The sequence below is a fragment of the Engraulis encrasicolus genome, chromosome 1, assembly GCF_034702125.1.
Source record: "Engraulis encrasicolus isolate BLACKSEA-1 chromosome 1, IST_EnEncr_1.0, whole genome shotgun sequence".
NCBI lineage: Eukaryota > Metazoa > Chordata > Actinopteri > Clupeiformes > Engraulidae > Engraulis > Engraulis encrasicolus.
In genome coordinates this window covers 39,036,892-39,061,891 of record NC_085857.1, presented here as the reverse complement: position 1 = coordinate 39,061,891, position 25,000 = coordinate 39,036,892, and the positions used below count along the sequence as shown (strand labels likewise).

Genomic DNA, 25,000 nt, shown 5'->3' with positions numbered 1-25,000 from the left:
CTCTTTTAATGCTCTTGACGCCCCCGGCGCTACAAATGTTTTTGCAGCTTTTGTCGCTTCTGTCGCATTCTGTTTCTTACAAAGTCAATTACTTCGGCCGCTTTCCACGCCTTCAACGCCTTCAACGCCTTCAACGCCTGCTATCTCTCCCTACAGTTAGTGTTGAATTTGCACTGCGCAATTGGCTACGTTAACATGAGACATTCAATTCAGAATTACCTCACTTAAATTCCGAATAAAGCTTAATTCCGCTTTGAAAACGTCATGTAAACACTTCAAAATTCGGAATTAAATGAAGGATAAACGTAAACTCGACGGAACTACTTAATTATTAATTTGTAATTAAAAATGTCATGTTAAAGGGGTTAAAGCCGTTGTCTTGCTTTAAGACAAGTTAAAAGAGGGAGCATGTCGCTAAGCTAGTGAAAGTCAATGGATCCGTGTAGCACGGATACATTGACTTTCACTAGCTTAGCGACATATTCCCTCTTTTAACTTGTCTTAAAGCAAGACATAGCTTAACATGAAAAATAAGACACATTACCACCTTAATAAACCCCAGCCAACAATTTGAACTGTATTAAGCCCCAAAATAGTGGCATACCCCTTTAAACATATTCTGTTGTTGTGTCTCTCTGTCTCTATGGCATACCCCTTTAACGTAGCAATTGACTGTGTAGTCTGGGCCGTGCTGACAGCTTTGGCTGGGCCCGGGACAAAGACATCTGAAAGGGCCCCAAACCCAATCATTACAATGTAATGAGGATCCATTTCTGGGCCCCCTCTTTCCCCAGGTCCGGGACAAGTGACCCTTTTGTCCAACCCCTGTCGGCTTCCCTGTGTGTAGTAGTAGAGTATCTACAGTTACTGCCTGAGGAGAGGGGAGCTGGTGAACGGCCAGAGAACAAACTGGAGGGAAGGCAGAGGGCATGAGTCAACACTATCAGTATCCGCGCCTAGAAAATTCTCCCACCATAAGTTCTCAGAGAAGAGAGAGAGAGAGAGAGAGAGAGAGAGAGAGAGAGAGAGAGACAGAGAGAGAGAGAGAGAGAGAGAGAGAGAGAGAGAGAGAGAGAGAGAGAGAGAGAGAGAGAGAGAGAGAGAGACAGAGAGAGAGAAAGCCTCTAACGCCGGCGGATGTTATTTTCTCATGAGGGGGATCGAGTGTGGGGTGGGGAGGTGGGGGTAGTGGGGGTGGTGGTTGGTAGGGGTTTCTTAATGAGGTCTGGGCCAGATTCATAATCATCCACTCATCGTTTAATTAAAGAAATGTGTTGGAGGGGCAGCAGTACGCAGCTTGCACTCCGACCAACCGTCGTCATACCACGACCGCGCCAAAATCAGAGAGTTGGATGCTCCTCTTGGTGTGTGTGTGTGTGTGTGTGTGTGTGTGTGTACACACGCATATGGTGTGTGTGTGTGTGTGTGTGTGTGTGTGTGTGTGTGTGTGTGTGTGTGTGTGTGTGTGTGTGTGTGTGTGTGTGTGTGTGTGTGTGTACACACAGTACACACGCGCGGGCATGTGTTGTGTGCATGCATGTGCAGCGAAATACCAGGAGTACCACTTCAGGCAGTAAATTCAAAGCAGGCCTTTTTAGAAAACAGCCGGCTTTCCATGTCTGTGGCCAGCGACTAAGTCAGCGGAGAGGGCTCAGTCAGTAGACGAGAACAAACATGGCTCAAATGTACATAAACGACACTCGGGAGGAAGGAAGACACATTTAGCCTGTCCTGTCCTCCGAAAGAGCCATCTATTTCACAGACAGAAGATAGAGAGAGGGAGACAAGAGAAAAGAGAACATCAGCTAGAATGCTTATACCACGGTCTCTCAGTTGAGATTCCTTAGAACAGGAAGAGAAGAGAAGAGAAGAGAAGAGAAGAGAAGAGAAGAGAAGAGAAGAGAAGAGAAGAGAAGAGAAGAGAAGAGAAGAGAAGAGAAGAGAAAAGAGGAGAGCACATCAGCTGGAATGCTTAAACTGTCCCTCAGTTGAGGTTCCTTAGAACCAGAAGAGAAGACAAGACAAGAGAGGACAAGACAAGAACCAGAAGAGAAGACAAGACAAGAGAACAGAACAGAACAGAACAGAACAGAACAGAACAGAACACATCAGCTTACACTGTTCCTCAGTTGGGCTTTCTTGGCCCAGTTACCTGGATGGCAGCGACCAAGTCATAATTTATTATTAAAGACTTCTGTAGAACTGTAATCTTGTAGTAGTGAAGTATTACAGTAGTAACTTCTTGAGAACAACTACAATGTTCCGCTGGCATATCCGTGTGCATCACGTGGCTACAAATACTGTAGATCATTAAGGTGAAGAGCTGACCGATGTGCTCCTGACTGTATTTGAACATTTAAAGTTTAAACGAAACTTTACATTTTAAACAAACTGCTGGTCACTGTTCCAAATCAGCCAGCCAAGATAGGGACCAGATGACATTTGGTGCTGGAAACCCTTCACAGTGTACGTAAGCAGTGCACACTGCACACACTTCCCGGCACACAGTAGAGAGCAAACTATGACGGGAAGATAAAGAACAGTTTCCAGTCCAGAGTAACCCTCTTCCTCTTTCCTCCCTTCACTTCACTTCAGATGGAAAAGAAGGGTGTGTAGAAGTGAAAGGCCAACTGGGAAACTCCAACTCCCATTGTCATTGTGACACAGCACTCCACAGCACACAAGTGTTCACTGCACACCGCACACAACACTCAAAATTGCATTTATGCCTCACACGTCCCCAGTCCCCAATGGCGCCCCAAGGGAGCAGTGTGGTGGGACGGTACCAAGCTCAGGGTACCTCAGTCATGGAGGAGGATGGGGTAGAGCACAATCTCTTAGCAGATGAGCAGCTTTCCCCTGGAGAAGCAGATAGATACAGATATTTGGTGATATTATGATAGCCTACGTATGTACAGTATTTGTAATATCAGCTTTTTTATATGCTTCATAGATAGCCTACATTCTGTTATATGAATGTAGTTTACAGCAGATGTGGAATGAAATTATGACAAAAAGATGAAGAGCACTTTTAAGAGTAACCCCCCTCTCCTCCCTCGCCCCACGTGCTCTGCTTCCTTGTCTCAGAGGATGAGCAGAAATATTTTTAGAAATATTAGCTGTTTATCCGCCTGTTTTATACATAGATGGTGCACTCCTTTCCAGGCTTATGGGATATACAGTACTGCGAAGGGTTTCCAGTACATTTCTCCTGGTGATGTTTGGGTACTCATTCTCAAGTGATGTACAGTACCTTGGCGGGCTGATTTGTAGCAATGACTAGCACTTTAGTTGTAGTAGTCATGAGCATATCAGGCAGTGCTGTTCTTCACTTTGATGATTTGCACCCTCATACTGCACACCGTTCCCTCAGTGGAATGTAGTCATTGAAAATATGTTATTACTCCACTACTATGAGGTTATAGGTGTACAGAGCCTTTAGTAATACTTTATGACTAGGTCATTGCCATTTTGGTAACCGTACATTTCTAACGTGGGCCATGGTCAGGGCAGTCATGGGTAAGCTGTAGAGACTGGTAGCTCAAAGGTTGTCGGTTCGACTCCCGTACCGGTGTTATTCCCCATCCTCCTCCATGACTGATGTACCCGTAGCATGGTACCGTCCTGCTACACTGCTCTCTTGGGGCGCCATTAGAGGCTGCCCCCCCTTGCACGTGTGAGGCGTAAATGCAATTTCGTTGTGTGCTGTGGAGTGCTGTTCCACAATGACAATGGGAGTTGGAGTTTCCCAGGTGGGCTTTCATGGTTTAACCAATTAATTTTTATAATGCAGTTCCACTTTCCCAGGTTTCCTGAGACTTACAATGTTATTTCAGTATGCTCCATAGCTATCTCTCCATAGTTTTTTTCTGTCACTGTTTTAGGAAACTTTTAGATTTTTTGGAAAGAGAGAAAAGAAGAAAAAAAAATGGGGAAAAGTTATTGCACGGACAAGAGACAGGGCGTTTGAGAGTTTCCACTGTTGATGGACAGACACATTCCCAGCTGAGATTCCATGATGAGGTGCCATGGCAACCGGATCTGAGAAGAAGAATGTGTTGGGCCACACAGACAGTGTTGCCAGATTGGGCGGTTACCTGCCTAACTGGGCTTCTTGGGATGTCCGTCTGCGGGTAAAAATGTGAAAAAATGGCCATTTGGCGTTTTTTTCTGCACTTTTGTGCCCATAGAAATCAATGAAATTTGTTGGAATTTGGTGGAATTTAGCGCATTTTGGCGGTTTTTGAGAACCTTTTGGGCGGGATTTGATCAGACACATCTGGCAACACTGCACACAGACAGGACAGAGGTCATCACGGAGGGGAAAAACAAACACACGCTCATTTTGTCTGTCCGGGAACCGTCTGGCAACTGATGTGTGCCCTTTTCATTTACATGATAAAGTCATAAAACACTACGCCTCTTTAGTTTTGGGCTCGTATGAAATAATTAAATGATGTGGAACTGATGTTTTTCTCTCTGTCTGTCTGCGGCGGCGTCTTTGATCTGTCATTCCTGGTTCACAAAAACACACAACGTAGGCTGATCGTTTAATTATACAAAACAGATATTCACACAGACGATGAATGATTAAATGTGTATTTTGGGAGAAGTAACCACTAGAATTACCTGTCTCTTATAATTACTGTTGCCTAACCAACTTGTCTGCTGTAAGTGGCATGCCGTTAAAAGGCTGTTTATTTGAAAAATAAACAGTTTAAATCTTCTCTCACAGTGTTACGTTTCCAGGTTTAACACGTCTCATCCATTTATCTCTCTCAGACGCTTTCACTTTTCTCTCTGGCATCTCTCGCTCTCTTCTCTCAGTTCAGGTTTGCTTTATTTGCATGCCTGTTCCTATCAGTATTGCCAAAGATTACAAAGAGCAATAACACAATAGAGGAAATGAAGAACATCATTAATGAGAATATTATGAACGCATACTCGTGTCATGCACGCACACATGCACCAAGTCATTTAACATTTTCACCGTCTCTTAGGTTGTGACGAGATGCAATATATTTTTCAACTGTCCCCTAATCAAGGCCGCTGACAGCTTTGGCTGGGCCCAGGGCAAAGTCATGTGAAAGGGCCCCCCACCCAATACATACAATGTAATGACAATCCATTTCTGGGCCCCATCTGGCCCTGGGACAAGTGTCCCCTTTGTCCCCGCCCTGTCGGCTTCCCTGCCCACAATGTTTGGGCCTTTGCCTAAAATGTCTCTCTCTCTCTCTCTTTCTGTCTGTCTCTCTGTCTCACCACCAACAGCTGTGCAGGTGCACCAAATTCTTTAACATTTTCACTGTCTCTTCGGTTGTGACGAGGTGCAATATATTTTTCAACTGTCCCACAATGTCTTTTGCCTAAAATGTCTCTCTCTCTGTCTCTTAATGTGCCTTAACATATTCTGTTGTTGTGTCTCTCTGTCTCTCTCTGTCTCTCTCTGTCTCTCTGTCTCACCACCAACAGCCGTGCAGGTCCACATCCTGAAGGCCGACAAGGCGGGCGAGTGGTGGAAGTTCACCGTCAACATCATCTCGGTCTACAAGCAAGGGGAGAGCCGCATCCGGCGTGGGGACCAGCTGCTGTGGGTGCGGGCCAAGGACGTGGCCTGCAAGTGCCCCAAGATCAAGCCCGGCAAGAAGTACCTGCTGCTGGGCAACGATGAGGACTCGCCGGGCCAGAGCGGTGTGGTGGCAGACAAGGGCAGCCTGGTCATCCAGTGGAGAGACATGTGGGCCCGCAGGCTGCGGAAGTTCCAGCAGAGGGAGAAGAAGGGCAAGTGCAAGAAGCCCTAAGAGGCGGAGCGGTGGAGGAGAGGAGAGGAGAGGAGGAGAGGAGTGGAGAGACGAGTCCTATAGGCGGTGGAGGAGTGGAGGAGGAGGAGGACAGAGGAATGGACTTGGAGAGGAGGAGATGAGAGGAGAAGGAACGATGAGAAAGACAAGATGTTGGTGGAGGGGTGGTGGAGAAGAGGGGGAGCATTAACAACGAGAGACAAGAAACCCTTGGCGGAGGAGTGGAGGAGAGAGGAGAGGTGAGGAAAGGGGGTGGAGGAGCAGAAACGACGAGGGAGGACTACTCATAGCCGGACAGATGGACTTAAAAATGAGGAGGAGGAGGAGAAGATGGGAGAGATAAAAGGACAGAGGTGGGAGAAAGATAGAGTGAATGATTGAGGGACTGACTGACTGACTTGCTGCTTTGAGTGGAGGCATGAAGAGATTATTAGGAATGATGATATGTGAAATAGGAACTTTTATTGTGAAGGAGCTCACCTTGCATTTTTTTCTTTCTTTGTCATTTTTTTTGTTTTATCATTTTTTTCTTCAAGGTTGCTTTCTTTCATGTAGATGTTTTTTTTTGCTGAGTTTGCACCAGTACACCCATTTCAGACAGTGGTTCTTCTTAGCTTCGTCGTATCTTGAATCCATGGTCATAAGCCACTCTATCGAACTGCAAATAAGAAAAGCCTGTAGATACATAGGTAAAGGAGCGGGTTGTGTAATACAACCTGTCTAGAGAGAATTTATTTTTGTTCTAAGCAAGTAATTATCACTCAAAATGTTCCTTCAGACTCAATATTCATCTAGCCTGGTTCTCACTCAGACCCTTTTGCATTTTCGTTCAACTGCGTCAGCATCTGCGTGAGGACCAGGTTAATATTCATCGTGATTATGAAGCAATATACATACTATAATATTTATTCATAGCAAATCGGTCTCACCGACACCAAGACTACATTATGTTATGTGAGAAAATACTATGTGTAACTATTAATCCAATGAAACACACTTCAATGCCAGCACAAAGGTGTGCTTAAAATAAATAACTTCAAATACTTTGTGCTTTAAAGCCTTCTATCAAAAGACAATTTTCTAATATGGCAACATATTGGACAATACATTTTTTTAAAAATATCTTGAATCTTGAAATAATACAATTTTGTTCCCTCGATTATGCTAAGCTGCAGCTTCCACCTCCACAGGGTCTCTTATGACAAAGGCCATAGAGAGTTGAGAAGTTCACGGCCATTTAGAAGAATAACATTAGCCTTTATTAGACATAAACATAGGACGGTCATATATACGTATATAGTATACACAGTTTTGTTTGTTTTGTCTGGTGAGACAGCCAGTGCGGTTGTTTAGGTAAGATGAGGGCAAGAAGGTTCATCTGAAACATGTAGCTCAATCCTCATTGTTCAATTCCTTATATTATATAGAGTATAGCTGCATGTACATTGTTGTCCAATTCTAGAGATGTTCATCATTCTTTTTGATTTTATTCTGGTGCTGCTCTTTTTGATCACTAATTTCGACAGTGTTCTGGATTATTATAATTTTCATCGATACAGAAAAAAACAAGGACTGACAAGGAAACTTTTTCACTGCTTTGGACACTTGCGATGACTCTTGGAGAACACCCAAGATAAAAGACCATTGTTTCATTTTGTTTTTTCTTTCCTTTTCATGATGAGATATTTATATTGCTGTGCATTTGTTTCTGATGGTTGCAACCATTTTAAGGTTGAATGAAAAAAAAAACAATGAAATGAAAAAAAGACAACCTGTGGACAGTGTCCGAGAATTATCAACCCACTTTATTGTTTAACATATTTTTTCTATCTCTCTTATGTCCCTCCTGGAGATGGAGTTGTGTTGTTCATACAGTAGCTCAAAAAACTCATCGGTGCATCAACAGTGATTCACTGCTGAGTCCAAGCAGCCCAATCCCTTACAGAACTGAAGTCAGTTCTTATCCCATTTCATGGAGTTGGCTTTGTGATATACTGTATTCAAGGTGTGTATATTGTGTAACCACACAGAGTATTTTTTCTGTAGCATGGAGGGCCCTAAATTAACTCTTTTCATCACCAGCCAAAATGGCTAGAAGCTGTCCATCTTACAAGCCAAACACACACTCACTAATGGGTCAAAGTGGCTAGTAAGCCTTCTCTTCTACCAGCTAAACTGAAATTTCACCAGCATTTGGCCGGTTAGCGGGTGTTAATTCAGAGGCCTGGGTGACCTATGCTGTAAAGATCCCATAGACAAGAGGTTTTCAAAGACAGATTCAGCGGGCATCAAATGTACAGGATACATCAAAGATACAACTAATTCTGATGACATACATGTACCATTTGTTTTTTTTATTGGTGGTGCCCGAATTCTTGGGTGGCGGAATAGACTAGGAAAAAGTTTGGCCAGACTGACTTGATGGTGGGAGGGAGGAGGGAAACGAAACAAGCAGATTTTATGTAGTGATTTGGCGGTTTTCTGCTCTTTCTACCATGGCATAAACATTTGAAACAAATTAGAATTATTTCAGACTGTAAATCGAGAGAAAAAAACCACAGTGCACATATTTATTTGAGCTGCCACTGTGAAGAACGTTTTTAAAAGCTGTTTGAGTTCTACTAAGCTTGCTTGATCCATTTATATATATTTATATATTTTTTGTCTGTTTTGCCAATAAAATACAAGACAATTTGTTCAATATAAAAGACAGTATAAGCTTTTCTGAGAGCGTACAAACTTTTTGCCTTTTTTTTGCCTTTTTTTAAGTCCATACGTAAATTGTATAGATAGTTTTTTTGCAATGTGGTCTCTGGCACAAGAAAAGCAATAATTGATTAACAACCGACTGCTCCTGGGCATTATTTTGCTACCATGATTTTCCTAATGTACACATTTTTTACCTCTAGATTGGGAAGACTAATCTTACATGCTTTTGTCTTGATATGAAACCTTAATATAGAGATCATACACCAAGCCACTCATTTCACCATACTGCGTGGGGAGAAGTATGGGGGAGAATTCATAACGCCCTTACGTATCCATTTCAAATTCTACAATATCCCCTATTTGAAAAAACAGAATACAGCATGAGAGATGCCAAGGTCAAGCTTGGTTGTATTAAAAGACGAAACTTATTTGGCTGAAGATACATCAAGATGTTGTATGGTGGTGGGCAGGCGTGGTCAAAAGGAATTTGAATAGGAAGTTTTCACTTGTACAGATCCTTCATATTATATATTATCTACAGACACACACACACACACATTCACATATACTATGTGCTGATTGACAAAAATGAAACACAGAGCGTTATACAATGTATTATTTACACATACACTGACAATGTTACTGTCCTACACTTTATATTCATCCACTACACTACAATATCATATCACCTGTAAATGTACTCATATTTGCCACTAGATATGTAATCAAGTCACAAACTCATTTTTTTGTACCAGTAATACCACGATGTAAATTTTTAGATCAGTCTTTCTTTCGAGGAATGAGAAATATTGAGACAATATTATTTCCTGGTTCTCCGTGTGACCAGCCGTTTGCTTTTGTGTTTCAAACTGACATGTACATTTTTTAGCTGTGGCCAATGCAAGAAAAAGAAAAAAAAATTGCAATGTTGTTTGATGTGTACTAATAATATATTTACGGTTCTTCTTATGTATGGAAATATTTAATGACACGAGACAGTGTGGATTTTTTTTTTGTTATTTGCTGCCTTTTTTATTACCTTTTATGGTTTGTTTAGACGGTTGTAATTCAAAACCAGATTTGGGTGAGGGGGGTGGGAAGGGTGCGGGGGGGGGGGGTGGGGGGGGGGTATAGGGTAAAGGGGGCTGGTTGCTGGGGGAGTTTGTTGGGAATGATATAACTACTGAGCATCGAACCTGGTAGAACTAAAATTCAGCAAAAAAATTCGGATGAAAATAAACCCTTTTATGTCACTAGGGTCCTTGACCTTCTCTGTCATCATTGCATCCTTAAGACAACAGAGTGTCGATTGTCCCCCGGTCTGGGTCCTTGAGGGCACAGACGGGGGCCAGGGGCGCGCACATATCCATCCACAACACACATATGGGAAACCCCTGACCTCAGTCACGCAGGTGAAGGAGGATTTTTAGAGTTCCTCTTGTATTCATTATACTATGTCGAGTTCTTTCGTGACATATTGTGGAAACCAATTTCCGTTATGGGACAATGAAGGCCCGTCTAAACGTCGCTCACGGGTCAATAAATATATGGTTTAAAAAAAAAAAACACACAATCAAGGAAAATAGTTGGATTACAGGTATAATATGTTATTAGTTTATAGGCCACTTATAGGCCTCATTTACATAAGATATTTAATTCCGAATGAACTCAATTCAATTCTGAATGAAGCTTAATTCTGCTTTGAAAACATCATGCAACACAATTCACAATTTGGAATTAAATGAAAGTGAAATGTAAACTCGACAGAACTATTTGATTCTGAATTATCAATTCAGAATAAAAACCGTCAAGTAAACGTGGCCATAGACAGGTGTTTAGAAACTGTGGCAGGGTGGGGGCGCACTGTGGCGGAGCTATAGGGGGGGCAAGCAGGGCATTTGCCCCTGGGCCCAGGGCCCTCTTGTATTGTGGTTAGGGCCCTATTGTGACCATGGCAAGCCGTTTGAGGGGCCCCATCAGTGTTTTGCCCTGGGGCCCTGTGTGTAATTGTTCCGCCACTGGGCGCACATATCCATCCACAGCCTCATATGGGAAACCCCTGACCTCAGCCATGCAGGTGAATGATGGTTCCCTATGGTGGTATGTCCTCTTGTATTCATCGTTTGTTGAGTTTGTGACAGATTTTGAAAACCAATTTCCGTTATGGGACAACGAAGGCTGTCTTAAAGCTTGCCACCACACCACTGCTACACATTTTGGAAAAAAATACCTGTGTTCACTTCTCACAAAGGTACAAAGGGACTCACAAAGGTACAAAGGGAACACATTACCTTAAAATGATTGCGCTACATGGGTCAATAATTATATTGATATTGAAGAATAAAAAAATATGTCAGGGAAGATGGTTGCAGTACCTGTAAAATATTTTTTTCAGAAATTGTGGCAGGGTGCACACATGTCCATCCACAGCTTCATATGGAAACCCCCTGACCTCAGCTATGCAGGTGAATGATGGCAGTCCATTACCAAGTTCCTCATGTTCATCGTGTGTTGAGTTTATGACAGATTATGAAAACTAATTTCCCTTATGGGACAGGTAGAGATGAAAGCTTTCAAAGGCTAAAGGCTTGCCATCAGGGCCGGATGAAGGTGACCCGCGGGCCCCCTAGGCTGCAGGTTGGTGTGGCCCCGCCCAGAAGACAGAATTACAGTGTCATAATTACGAGCTAGGAATTAAGGATAATATGTCTATCAACTGTGGAGAGGGAGTATTGACAGGATTTAAAACTGTACTCAACACGTCATCTGAATTATTCAATATCACATCTTGTCAGAATTCTGCCATTTTTGACTTATCAGGGTGCCCCTAGGCTGTAGCCATATCTAGCCTGTGTGTTAATCCGGCCCTGCTTGCTATGTCACTACAGCCCGACACATAGAAAAAGAGCACAGTGTTCCTCAGAAGCAATCTATTATGAAGTTCCTCTAGCCATGACACAAGGAGTGCATCCTAATATGCAACCTTGCGTCCTCTTCTTGGGCTTGCGGCCTCACGTTTTGCTGATGCCACGCCTCCATGGAGAAAACAATTACGTTTCCCCGCTGTCAGCTGTTTGGGGGACTGTTTTTCATTCACCATCCCAATTGCAAATGAGAAAAAGACGAGATATTGAAATACAGGCCACAAGTACAAGTGGAGGAAGCAAGGTCGCATATTGGAACGCACACCCAGTGGGAAAAGTACCTGCGTTCACTTCTCATTAAGTCACAGCGTTCTCAACACTTTCTTTGCACTTCAGATATAATTTATTTCGCTTCATGGTTCAACTAATGCCATTTCTGAAAAGAAAACTCAGGGAATCAGGGAAGATGTTTTGGGGTACCTGTAAAATGTGTTTATTAGAAATTAGAACCACCGAGCATAACTGATTTACAAGCGAGTCACGCAGTCTGGTTAGCAAGACAAAAAGGCTGGGGTTTTTGTTTTGATTGGAAACGTTTCTCTGAAAACACTATAAAATTTCAGGACAAAAAAAAAAAAAAGATTTCAACAACACATGATGAGACCAATACATTGCTAAAAGCAAGTGGAAATTACAGTACCCAACCCAAACTCTGCCCGGCCCGCTCTCAAACACAAGACGCCAGCAGACAGAGAAACCGGGTTAGGGAGATTGTATTGCTCGGGGTCGTCAGAGAAACAGCTGCCGCCCTCAAAACCAAACAACAGCCGTTTATGGAATCAAAAGCCTTTTCGCTGCGCTGGCATCTCCACCTCCATCAGTCGCTCGCTCCTTCCTTCCTTGGCATCAGGTTTGGCATCAGCAACAGCGTTTCCTTCATTTTCTCAAGGAGGGCGAACTAAGGGCAAAGAGTTTATGTGAGGGGACTGGAGAGGAGACGTTGAGAGGAGAGTTGAGGCCACTTCTTTTTTTTTTTTTTTACACAAGTCCATCTACGGCTCACAAGCTCACAATCTTGCCATCCTCCTCAATGACTAAGAGTAGTTCCAGTGGTTTAAGACATCCAAGTCGTCATCCGTGGCATTGTCATTAGCTGGTAGGCCACACCGCAACCATGATTATTGCAATGAGCAGAAGCACAATAACCACCATCATTCCTGCAGAAGGGTAGAAGAGACATAAGAACACAAAGGACTGGTTAGGAGACACACATGAGAATACGTTTCTTGATATGGCTTCAGCATGTATTTTCTTACGGGTCAAACACACAAATATGAATGCAGAAATGTATAACCATTTAGGACACATTTTGTGGGGAAAAAAACTTTGAAAGTCTCAGCCTTTAAAAAAAAAACAATAATCTAGGAGAAACAGCTTTTACATCCTTGTTAAGAAGCATTACTCTTTATAAAGCACTTCTTTCCACATCAGAATAGCAGGGAATAAGAAAACATTGACTGGAGGGGTGAAGGAGAGAGACATTTACATTGAGTTCACAAAGTAGGTGGTAGGGGAGGGTTGGGGGGGCGGGAGTGTTCTGGAAAAAAGACGTTAAAACGTTAAAAGAGTTCTCTTTCCATTTTCCTCCATCACAATGAAGATGTATGAGGACAAGAGACAGATGAAGCCGTTTATAATACTCCTAACCCGGTAGCGGACGGCCGGGCGGCTGGCTACTTTCGTGGAGGTCTATTATTCTCGTGGCGCAACGGCAATAACAGCATAAAATACTCGCTTGGAGCGGGACCATGTCCTAACAGTGTAGAAGTTACTGCCAAGCGTTTAAAGATGACAGGCCCTGATAGCCACGTGTGGAGCAAAGGGCCTGCGGTGTGTCAGCAGACCGGCCACACTCGCAACACTTCCCTCATTCCCTCTTTTCTCTTTCTCTATCCCTCACTTTCTCTCTCTCTCTCTCTTTATCTCACTCACTCCTTTACTATATCTTTGTCTCTGACTTCCACTATGTCTGTCTGTCTCTCTCCTTCTCTCCCCCTTTCCCCTCTCTCTCCCTCTTCCCTTCTCTTTCTTTCATTCCATCACTGTTACTCGTCTCTCTCTCTCTCTCTCTCTCTGTACCCAGAACTATCAAGGACTATCAAGCGCAGCAGGCACACATAAACAAGTCACCTTCGAAACCTCAAGAAAAATAATCCAGTTTGAGCATTAACACGAATGAATTTAAATTTGAATTTAAAACGGACAAATCAGAGAATAGGCTTTTTCCCAATGTCTTTTTCAAGACATAGAAAAACAGATTTCTTCTTGGGCAATTGCACAACATTTTGTGCTACGATATGTAAACGTCTTGAGACTGGCTTAAAAGTCGCTGGTAAAAGAAATGTAATGCATGTTGCACTTCCTAAAAGGACATCATCAAGCTGGCATGTGTTAAGAGTAACATGATTTAATTATGCAAAATGCATCTGCATTTTTAAAACGGCAATGAGGACTTTCATATGAGAAAGTTATGTTGCGTAACCCATCATTTCCTCGCCAAAATTACAGATTACTAAAAAGTATTTACAGATAATTACAGACTCATTTACGCTTTGAGAGGGACACACATTAACACCGATAACTTGGTCAGCCACTGAAAACGTGCCAGCACTTTGTCAAACCTAACCGCTTCTGAGAGTCACTAAATTAGTAGTATGTGTGTGTGGGGGGGCGCCGTTGAAATTCATCCGCCGTCAGGAGGCCGGGCTGTTGGTCACATTTCACCAAATAAGCTTGGCTTTCCACCCTGCTCTCTGCAGCTGTTTAGGATAGTTTGGAAAGAAAAAGGCGCTGGATGGAAGCTGTTGTTTGGGGAAAAAATGAAAAGGAATGCTCAGCGTTTCCATAGGTCACTGACATTCTAAAGGCAAACAGTGCCCCTAACTCACAGTACAAGTGACAAGTGGATCAACTCTACCCTAACTTTTCCCTCCCTGGCTAGCTTTCTCTCTGTCTGTCTGTCTGTCTGTCTGTCTGTCTGTCTGTCTGTCTGTCTGTCTGTCTGTCTGTCTGTCTGTCTGTCTCTCTCTCTCTAACACTCAGACTCAGACACACACACACACACACACACACACACACACACACACACACACACACACACACACACACACTTGGGCGCGCACACGCACACGCTTGAAATACAAACACACACACGCGCACGCACACACACACACACACACACACACACACACACACACACACACACACACACACACACACACACACACACACACACACACACACACACACACACACACACACACACACACACAGAGAGAAAAAACTCTTCCTGGCACCTGTCACAACAAGCTACGCATGCCCCCCTGCTTTTTCAATTCCAATGATTAGGGAAAAGATTTCAAACAACTTTCATGCTTTTCAAATCAGTAAGGCTGTAGTGTAGGCCGTGTCCCTCACTCTCCATGGTTGTTTTTTCCCTGGTGTTCTTTCCCCTCTTGCCTGTTGTCCTTCTGTCAATATTGCCTACCTGTCAACCTGAGCTACAAACAGCTCCTTAGGGGGGGTTTGGGGCTTGGCAGGGCAGCTGACAAAGGGGTCACTTGTCCCGGGCCCAGGGAGAGAGGGGACCCAGAATTGGGTCCACAATACATTGTTTGTGCTGGATTTGAGGGCCCTTTCAGATGACTTTGTCCCGGGCCCAGCCAAAGCTGTCACTGGCTCTGGGGCTAGGGCTATGGTAACAACAAGCCACTGGTACGTAGCTCATTTCGACAAAGCAGGCAGCCCATTTCGACAGAGACGCCCAGGGTTTCTTCTCGTCCGCCTTGGTTTACATTTCTCTCATATTTTGGCTTCCATGCTGTGCGTTCCCCGCTGTGGAGTAATTGCCAGCCGAAGGCCCACAGGGAGCGAGACACAGTGCGAGACGCGAAGCCATGCAGAACTAATTGTGTGTGTTATTGTGAAACACACACACGCACGCGCACGCGCACGCGCGCGCACACACACACACACACACACACACACACACACACACACACACACACACACACACACACACACACACACACACACACACACACACACACACACACACACACACACACACACACACACACACACACACACACACACACACACACACACACACACACCAGTTGCAGAGGTGTGGTGATGCTTTGCCAGTGATGGTGGTCTTCGAAGTGTGTGTGTGTGTGTGTGTGTGTGTGTGTGTGTGTGTGTGTGTGTGTGTGTGTGTGTGTGTGTGTGTGTGTGTGTGTGTGTGTGTGTGTGTGTGTGTGGAAGGGGTCCTGCAAACTCAAAGACGTGTGTGTGTGTGTGCGTGTGCGTGTGTGTGTTGGGTGTGTGTGTGTTGGGTGTGTGTGTGTGTGTGTGTGTGTGTATGTGTGTGTGTGTAAGGGGGTCCTGCCATCTCAAAGAAGGGCCTTTTCTACTGTTGTGCCAATCTACAGTACGTGCGATATGCCTGAGAGGAGCAAGGTGGGACACGGGGGTAAGCTACTTGTCAGAACACCTCAGGCCAACCCTCTTTGAGGAGGGCAATGGAAGGAGACAGTGGATTACAAAGGAGGCAAGTAGGCATAGAACCACAGCAAGACTCTTTTTTCATAATTAGCAACAGAAAGTGGAATTTTTTTTCTACTCTGAACTCAGCCAATGCCACTGAAAACCAATGGCAATTCAACTATGATCTCTGGGAATGGAGTAATTCATTTAACAGTTACAATTATTGCTTCAAATAGGCACTCGGCAATGTTTTAACTGAGAAGGTTAAGTAGTGACCTTCACAACAAATCAGCTGATGCTTAAATTAGCAATTAAAACTAGAGGTGCACTGAAATGAAAAATTGTGGCCAAAACCGAAACCGAATAATAATGAATCACTTGGCCGAATACCGAAACCAAAACCGAATATTACAATTCAGTTAGAAGTTATCAAAAGTCAGGGTTTTCACTATTTTTAATTTTTTCTTGAATCTACGGCTTACAATAAATGTTTAGACATGTTAAATGTTTTGAAAGAAAATAAATGTGTATTTGAAGCCTTTACATGTTAGAGTATAACTGAAGTTAGTTTATTTAATGCCCATTTTCAATTCATTTTCTATTCGGTCTCCGATTCGGCCACCCAATTGGATTTCGGCCGAAAAACCGAAAGTCTCTTTTTTTGCATTTCCGGCAGAGTATTTTCTGCGGCCAAATTTTCGGTGCACCTCTCATTAAAACTCAAAGGAAGACTCTCCCTACCGCTTCTGTCTGTTGCAAAATCTTGAACAATGACCCAATATTGCAAAACAAGACATAAGAAAATCTATCCAATTATTTCAGATGACATTTGTATCGATTGCTGGCATTCTGAGATGAAAAACATATAACGCATGAGAGGAAAACATTTTTTTAACATTTTACAGCATATATTTTTCAACAGTGTAAATGTTCAGGCAGGCACTTCAGCTGGCAACTCGAGAACTGCTTACTCAGCCTTTAAATTGCAGTAGAAAGTGTCTTTAAGACAAACACATACCGGTATGGCGTCAAACTGTGACCGCAATGACACGCTGCTGGTGTGATTGTGTCTGCAGTGCTCAGAGGGGACGAGACAGACACGGGCCACACAAAGGCCTCGCGACCTCGCGGACCCCAACCACCATTTTCACACCCTCCATTAGGGCTGGGCAATATGACGATATATATACTATATCGTTATCGCGATAGAAAAGTGTATATTGTGCCCTTTCTCCTCTATCGTTTATATCGTGATAAATTAATTTAATGAATTTTATACAATTTAATATCATGTAATTACATTTCATGTTGTCGCTATACATGGTCTAAGTTCATATAACTAAAAATAACAATAAAAAGATTCATTTTAAAGAAGAGTGGTTTTGCGACAAGAAAATAAAGAGAAAATAAAGAGAATAACTGAAAACATACATCATTGCGCTATATGGTGATATATATTGTTACCGTGATATAAATTAATCCATATCGTGATATAGGGTTTTTTCCCGTATCGCCCAGCCCTACCCTCCATAGTATTCACACCACACCAGCCCCCTGGGCTTGGACCCCTGACTGCCCCTCACCTCACGTCCCTTGGGTCTCAAGACCCCCTGGACCCCCCGCCACCAGTCTCACTCTCCATACTCCCACCAACCAACCCAGCCACCCCTGCTTGCCCCCTAACACTGCACTGCATCACCCCTGGCCTCCCCCTCCTCTCCCCTGCCCCTCCCACAAGCCCACCCCTTTGCTTGGACCGTGTCTGGCCCTCATCTCACATCCCTTGGGTCTCAAGACCCCCTGGACCCCCAGCCACCAGTCTCACTCTCCATACATCTCCATACAAGCGCACACCACTCTCACTCTCCATACAAGCCCACCCCATGCCTCCCCCTCATCTCCCCTGCCCCTCCCACAAGCCCAACCCATGGTTTGGAGTCAGGTAGAGTTTTAGATCTTATTAACACTCCTCTTGGTTTGGAATAATGATGCAGTCTAAGTAATTTTGTTAAGAAATGTGTCTTTCGTGTGGGCCTACCTACAGGAACCTGTAGCCTAGGGCTCCCGAGCCTCCTTAATCTGGCCCTGCTCCCAATCCACCCCATGGCCTGCACCCTACCTGCCCCAAACACTGCACCGCATCATCCTGTCCTGGGCCCTCACCTCCCCTTATCTGCCCCTGGACCTGACCAGCCACCTCTCTTTCTTTTCACACCCTCCATCCTCCCTCCATCACCAGGCGCCTTCCCCATAGCTTGGAGCCTGGCTGCACCCAACACTGCACTTAACTGCACCACCCCTCCCCTGCTATTACTAAATATAACCAAAACGATGTATAAAAGCTGCTCTAAGAACGTTAATTTAAAAACGAACTAAATTACCACACCACAGCACACACCACCACAGCACCCTGGCCCCTAAACTCCCCTGCCCTCCCCCTGCCCCTGCCCCTGCCCCTGCCTCTGCCCCTGCCCCTGCCGGACCCATACCATACCAAGCAGTTGCCCCTCAATTCACCACACCACCCTGGCCTCTAAACTCCCCTCCCCTGGCCCTGGCCCTGCCCCTGCGCCTCCCTGGCCCTGGCCCTGCCTCTGCGCCTACTGGACCCATACCCACCCCAGTGATCCAGCGCCCTCTCCCTGGGACTGTCACAGTGCAAGCTAAGTAACTAAATAAGCTACTCCTGACCCGGGCCACAGAGGACAAATGGCAGTAATCATGTTTGCCGGCCACGCAAGATGAAAGGGAAGGGAAGGGGGTCCGGGCCAGGCCAGCATCGGGGCAGAGGAAGGCGGAGGGGAGGGGGAGGGGTGTGTGTGTGTGTGTGTGTGTGTGTGTGTGTGTGTGTGTGTGTGTGTGTGTGTGTGTGTGTGTGTGTGTGTGTGTGTGTGTGTGTGTGTGTGTGGGCTGAAGGAATTGGTCTTCACAAGGGGTGTGTGTGTGTGTGTTTGGGGGGTGTCTCTGGGTGAGATGACCACCCAGGGTCTCCTGAGAGTAGACTTCCACCCCTGTGCGTCCGTCCTCTCTAACCCAGCTGTCCTCATCATAATTGATGATAAAAGGGGGAGAGAGGCCTGTGTGTGTGTGTGTGTGTGTGTGTGTGTGTGTGTGTGTGTGTGTGTGTGTGTGTGTGTGTGTGTGTGTGTGTGTGTGTGTGTGTGTGTGTGTGTGTGTGTGGTGTGTTGGTGACCTGGAACCCCCACTCATCCGCCACCCCCCAACCCTCATCATGACACCCCACCTCCACCTCCATCTCCAGAGCTGGAGCGCAGGAACTCCCCACAGACCCCCATCCAGCCTCATCCACCTCACCATGACACCCCCAGCCTCACCTCCTACCTCCCACCTCCCACCTCCACCTCCACCTCCACCTCCACTTCCCACCTCCCACCTCCACCCTGCGTCAGAGAGCCTTCAGACCGATACAAAAGGGAGCTCAGCTGACCTCATAGGCAGGGGGTCAAGTTTTATGTTAACATGGCTCGCCGTCATTTCACTAATTGTAATCTTGTTAGCGTCCTCGCCAATGAGCGACGGAGGTCAAATTCCATCACACCCTCCCAAAAAAAAGTGTTCAGGATTGGGGAGGTAGTGCGAAGGTAAAATAAATGGCTCTTGCTGCTGCTAGTAAGATGTGTCATGATCTGCAAAGTCCTCGTAAAGTACTGCTGTAAAAATGACCAACTCAAAGTCTTAATGTGGCTCAGAATTGGAAAGTAGTAGGCAGCGTTGCCAGATTGGGCGGGTTTCCCGCCCAATTGGGCTGCTTAGGATGGCCGTCTGCGGGTAAAAATGGATTTTGGAGGGGAAAAAAACGCCCAATCTTTGGCCATAAAAATCAATAGAATTGGGCAGGATTTAGCGCTTCCCGGAGGGTTTTGAGTATTTTTTGTGTGGGAAATCGTCAACCTCATCTGGCAACCCTGGTAGTAGGTAAAATAAGTGGCTTTAGCAACTAGTTAGATGCGCCTTGAACCTCATGGTCCCCATAAAGAACCACTATAAAAAAACGAACGCCTCAAAGGCAGCAATTTTACGATGTATGTTGATTCATTCGGTTTCATGTTTATATCCAAAGGGGTGAATGCCCGATGAGTCAATATTCCATTCATGCGCCAACCGTGTTATCTTTTGTTATGCTTTTTTATAGTGTTAAACAATAGCTAGAGTTGTTATTGGATGTTTTCATCAGAAAAAAACAGGCTATTGTAAAAGTTCAATAAAATGCGGTAAGGGCAATGTGGAGAAAGACGAAACTATCGATGTTAATGAATAAATGAACCAACTCTTGCCCTTCCTTAGAAAACAAATTAGACAAATGTTAGCAAACCTCAAATGAGGTCAGTGGTATGACTTCATGACTTAAACGACACATTTTATATATTTGCCGTGAAATCCAACATATTTAATAATTCAATAGTACTGGATTGGAAATGTTTAAGTCAATAGGTGGTTGATGGGGGCTTTCGTTCAAATCGTTCTTGCTCAATACCACACAGAACTTTGGTGGGAACCAACCATGCAGGCCTGGAGTCTTGTGTGTCAATAAGTAGTGAAATTTCATGGTGTGTAAAAAAGAGTGGGATTTGGCTAGATGGTCTCTGTTTATTTAAAAGATTTATTCCTTTCAAATCTTCGCCAAGGCAAACAGTGAAGACAATTTGAGCTGAATTGGTCAAACAATGGGGGAGAAACTTCTTAAATTGGTCATGGATTGCACATTTCAACAGTTGTCCTGCAAAAAAAAACTGCACATGACAACTTTTCCAAGTTGGTATGGGTAACGGAAAAAACTCTCCATGAGTTTCAGAAGTTGACAATGCCCATTACCACAGCGTTTATTGATTTCAAGAAAACGAAATGTACCGGTACACATCTTAGAAACCTTGTGGTAGAAAGTAGGCAGAAAGCCCAGGACTTGCATGGGGGAAAAAATGGGCTTGGCAGAAAATGGGAACAGCTCAAGCCTCAATGGTAGACATGGGCGGCAATAAAATACCAGGATTTTATTTTAATTGAGTTACGTCTTTTTAATTCAAACGTACTAAAGGGTTCACTATTGATGGCATATAAAAAGCAGCTTAATAAAGCTATGGGGCTGAACACTATGGATGGAGGACTTCACAATGAAATCAGAGCTACTCCAATTTTGAATTTGCTGCAGTATCAAATCCCCAATTCACTGTGACCATCCCCCCCCCCCCCCCCTCTCTCTCTCTCTCTCTCTCTCTCTCTCTCTCTCTCTCTCTCTCTCTCACACACACACACACACACACACACACACACACACACTACAATAGCTACTACAGTACATCCCCTTCAGAGATCTCTGGTGCACAAGATTTTTTAAGCCAAGTAAGTGTCAAACCGCCGACAGCAATTTCATGGGCACAAACCCCAGTATTCCCAGCCTTCCAGGACTATCCCATCTAGGGTTGCCAACTGTCTTCATTATGGGGTGTGGGGGTCCTCCTCCTGAAAATTTTGTATTTCTTAGAAGTAATTTCCAGCATTTTAGCGATTTTTTAAACACATTTTAACGTCCTGCGTCCCGTTTCTGACCAATATGGAACACATACTTTTATCTATAAATACTGGAAGATTCAATATTTCAAGGAACGGGGAGTATCCCATCCCTTCCCTTCCCTTCTCATCCCATCCCATCCCAGCACAGCACAGCGCTCCCCTGGCCTTCTACTTGACATGCAGGCGTGCGTTCAGTGGGGTATCAAGAGGGGCAGGGGCCGCTGACAGCTTTGACTGGGCCCAGGACAAAGTCATCTGAAAGGGCCCCCCCACCCAATACATTCAATGTAATAAGGACACAATTATGGGCCCCCCATCTCCCTGGGCCTAACAATGCTGACCCCTTTTTTGTCCGCCCTTGTCGGCTTCCCTGAAGAGGGGGTTCAGAAGGAGGAGGAGGTGCATCTATGAGGCTTGAGAGGATTAGTGGGTCCGGGGTGAGAGTGAAGGGCCGCCATCGCCGACGCCTTGAGGTGCCGAGACCAACTGCCCGACCGCCCGCCCTCTCGCCCTCCTGCCCTCCCGCTTGACAAGTGGTTTAAGCCCTGGGAAAACCTCACCTCAAATCCACCCCCTCCACCCCCAGCACTGATGTTTTAACAACTCACCCTACCAATCGAGCTAAGCTACAAGGTCTTAGTCCTGGGTAAGAGGTTATGCTAAGGGCAAGATTTAGGGGTTTGGCCACTGACCATACAAAGACAAAGTGCAGTAACTACATATTTCATATGTAGTTTCAAAATTAAGTTCAGTTTTTAAATTAAGACTGACAATGGTCTTTGTTATAACTCCTTTATCTTGTGACAAAGCCTCATGGTCCAAATGTGTCCCCTTTATTGCTACTGTATGTCAAATGTGCAGTAACTACAATATGGAACCTAATGCCAAGGCTTTGAAGACATTTTTCTCATTTTCAATTTTGGCATAGTTACTGCACTTTGCCTTTGTAGGGAAGTACTGTCCATATAAAAAGAAATGGATGGAACATAGTAAATTATTCATATATGGACTCATACATGGATCCAGGACTCTAAATTAACTTTTAAAATCGCCAGCCAAAATGGCTAGATGATGTTAATCCTGCTTGCCAAACACATACTAACTTGACTAGTAAGTGACTAGTAAGTTTGTCTTTTCTACCAGCCAAACAAAATTTTCACCAGCATTTGGCTGGTTGGCAGGTGATAATTTAAAGCCCTGCATGGATTAATACATACAAATCTGATATCACATACAACAAAAGTGGACCATTTCTCAAGTAGCTCCTTTCAATGAAGAAACTAATTTGACAGCAAATCGGCCGAAATGGACGCCCCCCTTTTGAGAGAGTGAGAGAGGGAGGCCGGCTAATCTCTGGCATTTACAAAATCCCAAATCCCAAACCCTGACCCAGTCACCCTTTCTCCCACCACCTCGCCTTTTCTTGCATCTCACCTCTCTGTATCTCAAGTGAATATTCGAACAGTGTGCCGTGCAGTTTAATTCTCTATTCTAAAGTGAACATTCAAATGGTTTCGTTAGACTTTCTGTTAAGTTTACTGCCCCCAATCAAACTGGTATTTGGTTAAAACCCCCCCGCCCCCACACTCTCAATTGATTTTGTAAAGAAAAGGGAGCCGTGTGTAAAGGCTAATTCCCTGAACAAACCAACTGTTTCTTTTTTTGGTTAGTAACTTCCAGTAGTTAAAAAAATGTATTTGAAAAAGGTGTTCATGTTGTTCACATGTTTAATCGCTTAAGATTGTGGCCAAAGTAAGTATTGCAACTATGCTGTTCATTGAAACTGTGCAGCCTATTGCCAAATTTGGTGAGTATTAATGAATAATAAACCAATATTTACTAGTAAGACCAAAGGACGGTAAATTTTGCAGCTAAAAATGCCTATATCTGGAAATTCCAAATGGCGGACCATGGAGAAGTTCCCCGTTTCATGTATGTAAAATGCAATTTTCCCACTCATAATGAATACGTAGAATTGAATGGTGGTGGTAAGGTTTTTTTTTTTTCAAGGTAACATTTATGAATGGACAGCGTGAATTCTGGAAATAAACTACAAAAAATATTGCACAGTGCATCTTTAAGTTTGTTTTTCTTTTGGACAGCGAACCAGACGCCATCTGGGTTTTTCTTGGCCAGCCCTCCAATGTCCTGCTGGCGGCAGCACGATGGCTTTCAGTCACACGCCAGAAACACAATTTGCCTTGTCTGACAACGAGACCTTCTCATCCTTGCAGTATCCCTGATGGTGGTGGCAAGCATTGGTCTGTGTGCGTCCGTCCGTGTGTGTGTGTGTGTGTCCGTGTGTGTGTGTCCGTGTGTGTGTGTGTGTGTGTGTGTGTGTGTGTGTGTGTGTGTGTGTGTGTGTGTGTGTGTGTGTGTGTGTGTGTGTGTCCGTGTGTCCGTCTGTGTGTGTGTGTGTGTGTGTGTGTGTGTGTGTGTGTGTGTGTGTGTGTGTGTGTGTGTGTGTGTGTGTGAGTGTGTGTGTGTGTGTGTGTGTTTGTGTGTGTGTGTGTGTGTGAGTGTGTGTCCGAGTGACAGACATGATGGCAAAAAGTGTGGGTGTGGGGGAATCCTCCAGTCTCTGTGAGAAAATAAGACAAGCTTCTGCTTCGACAAGCATATTGTGTGAATTTCACCATTTTTCTTGCCTACTCCGCCCTCATATTTTTCTTCCTTTTAAATCTTTTTTTGGTTGGTTGGCAGGAACTGGGAGGCCGTGCGTGCATTTGTGTATGCGAGCCTGCATGCGGCCTTAGTCAGACACGCCACCGGTGTTGCCAGATTGGGTGGTTACCCGCCGAATTGGGCTGCTTGGGATAGCCGTCTGTGGGTTAAAATGGGAAAAATTGGCCATTTGGCTTTTTTTCCCCTGCAGTTTTATGCCCATGGAAATCAATGCAATTTGTTGAAATTGGGCGGAATTTGGCGCATTTTGGCGGGGTTTTTTTTAGAACCTTTTGGGCGGGATTTGAGCAGACACATCTGGCAACACTGCACACCACGCCACGCCACGCCATGCCATGCCATGGGCGTCTGTAGTAGCTTGACGCAGGGCTCCCCTGGGGGGGGGGGGAAGAAGGCAGGGGCAGGCCAGGGGAATGCGATGGATGCGGGCTCTTCCTCCCCTTCACTACAGCTGACCCCTGGCCAAGCCTGACCTCCTCCATCTCCACCCTCCCGCCTCTCCATCTCCATCTCCACCCTCCCCGACCCGACCGCTCCTTATGCACAGGTCTGCTGTTTAGCAAGACAAAGGCGCTCTGAAGAAATTCCCAGCCAAGACACAACACCCTGCAAACACACACAAACGGATCCACACACACACACAGCCATCTTGACTACACACTCCACCATCCACCAAGACATAACACTCCCCAAACGTGCGCGCACACACACACAGAGACACGCACGCACACACGCACACAGCAATCCCAGCTACCCACCCAGTCATCCCCCACCCGCCTCAACTCTCCTCACCGGAATGGATTGCTAACTTATAGACACGCTTTGGAAAAATACCACATACCAAGGGGGTGAGCCACTGGGAAC

The 25,000-nt window shown here is 44.8% G+C and overlaps 2 protein-coding genes across 4 annotated transcripts in view; one reads left to right on the top strand and one right to left on the bottom strand.

Moving 5' to 3' along the window:
- The window catches only part of ntn1a (netrin 1a), a 147,045-nt gene extending 137,451 nt beyond the window's left edge, over positions 1 to 9,594 (top strand). For all 3 annotated transcript variants that reach the window (XM_063201909.1, XM_063201918.1, XM_063201902.1), the window contains one exon: positions 5,473 to 9,594. In XM_063201909.1, coding sequence (XP_063057979.1) covers positions 5,473 to 5,801 — 329 coding nt within the window. In that variant the 3' untranslated portion in view covers positions 5,802 to 9,594. The remainder of the gene's footprint in view (positions 1 to 5,472) is intronic.
- Positions 9,595 to 11,839: 2,245 nt separating this feature from the next.
- The window catches only part of stx8 (syntaxin 8), a 95,616-nt gene continuing 82,455 nt past the window's right edge, over positions 11,840 to 25,000 (bottom strand). The window contains exon 8 of the mRNA XM_063220920.1: positions 11,840 to 12,591. Within this exon, the coding sequence (XP_063076990.1) occupies positions 12,524 to 12,591 (68 nt within the window). The 3' untranslated portion in view covers positions 11,840 to 12,523. The remainder of the gene's footprint in view (positions 12,592 to 25,000) is intronic.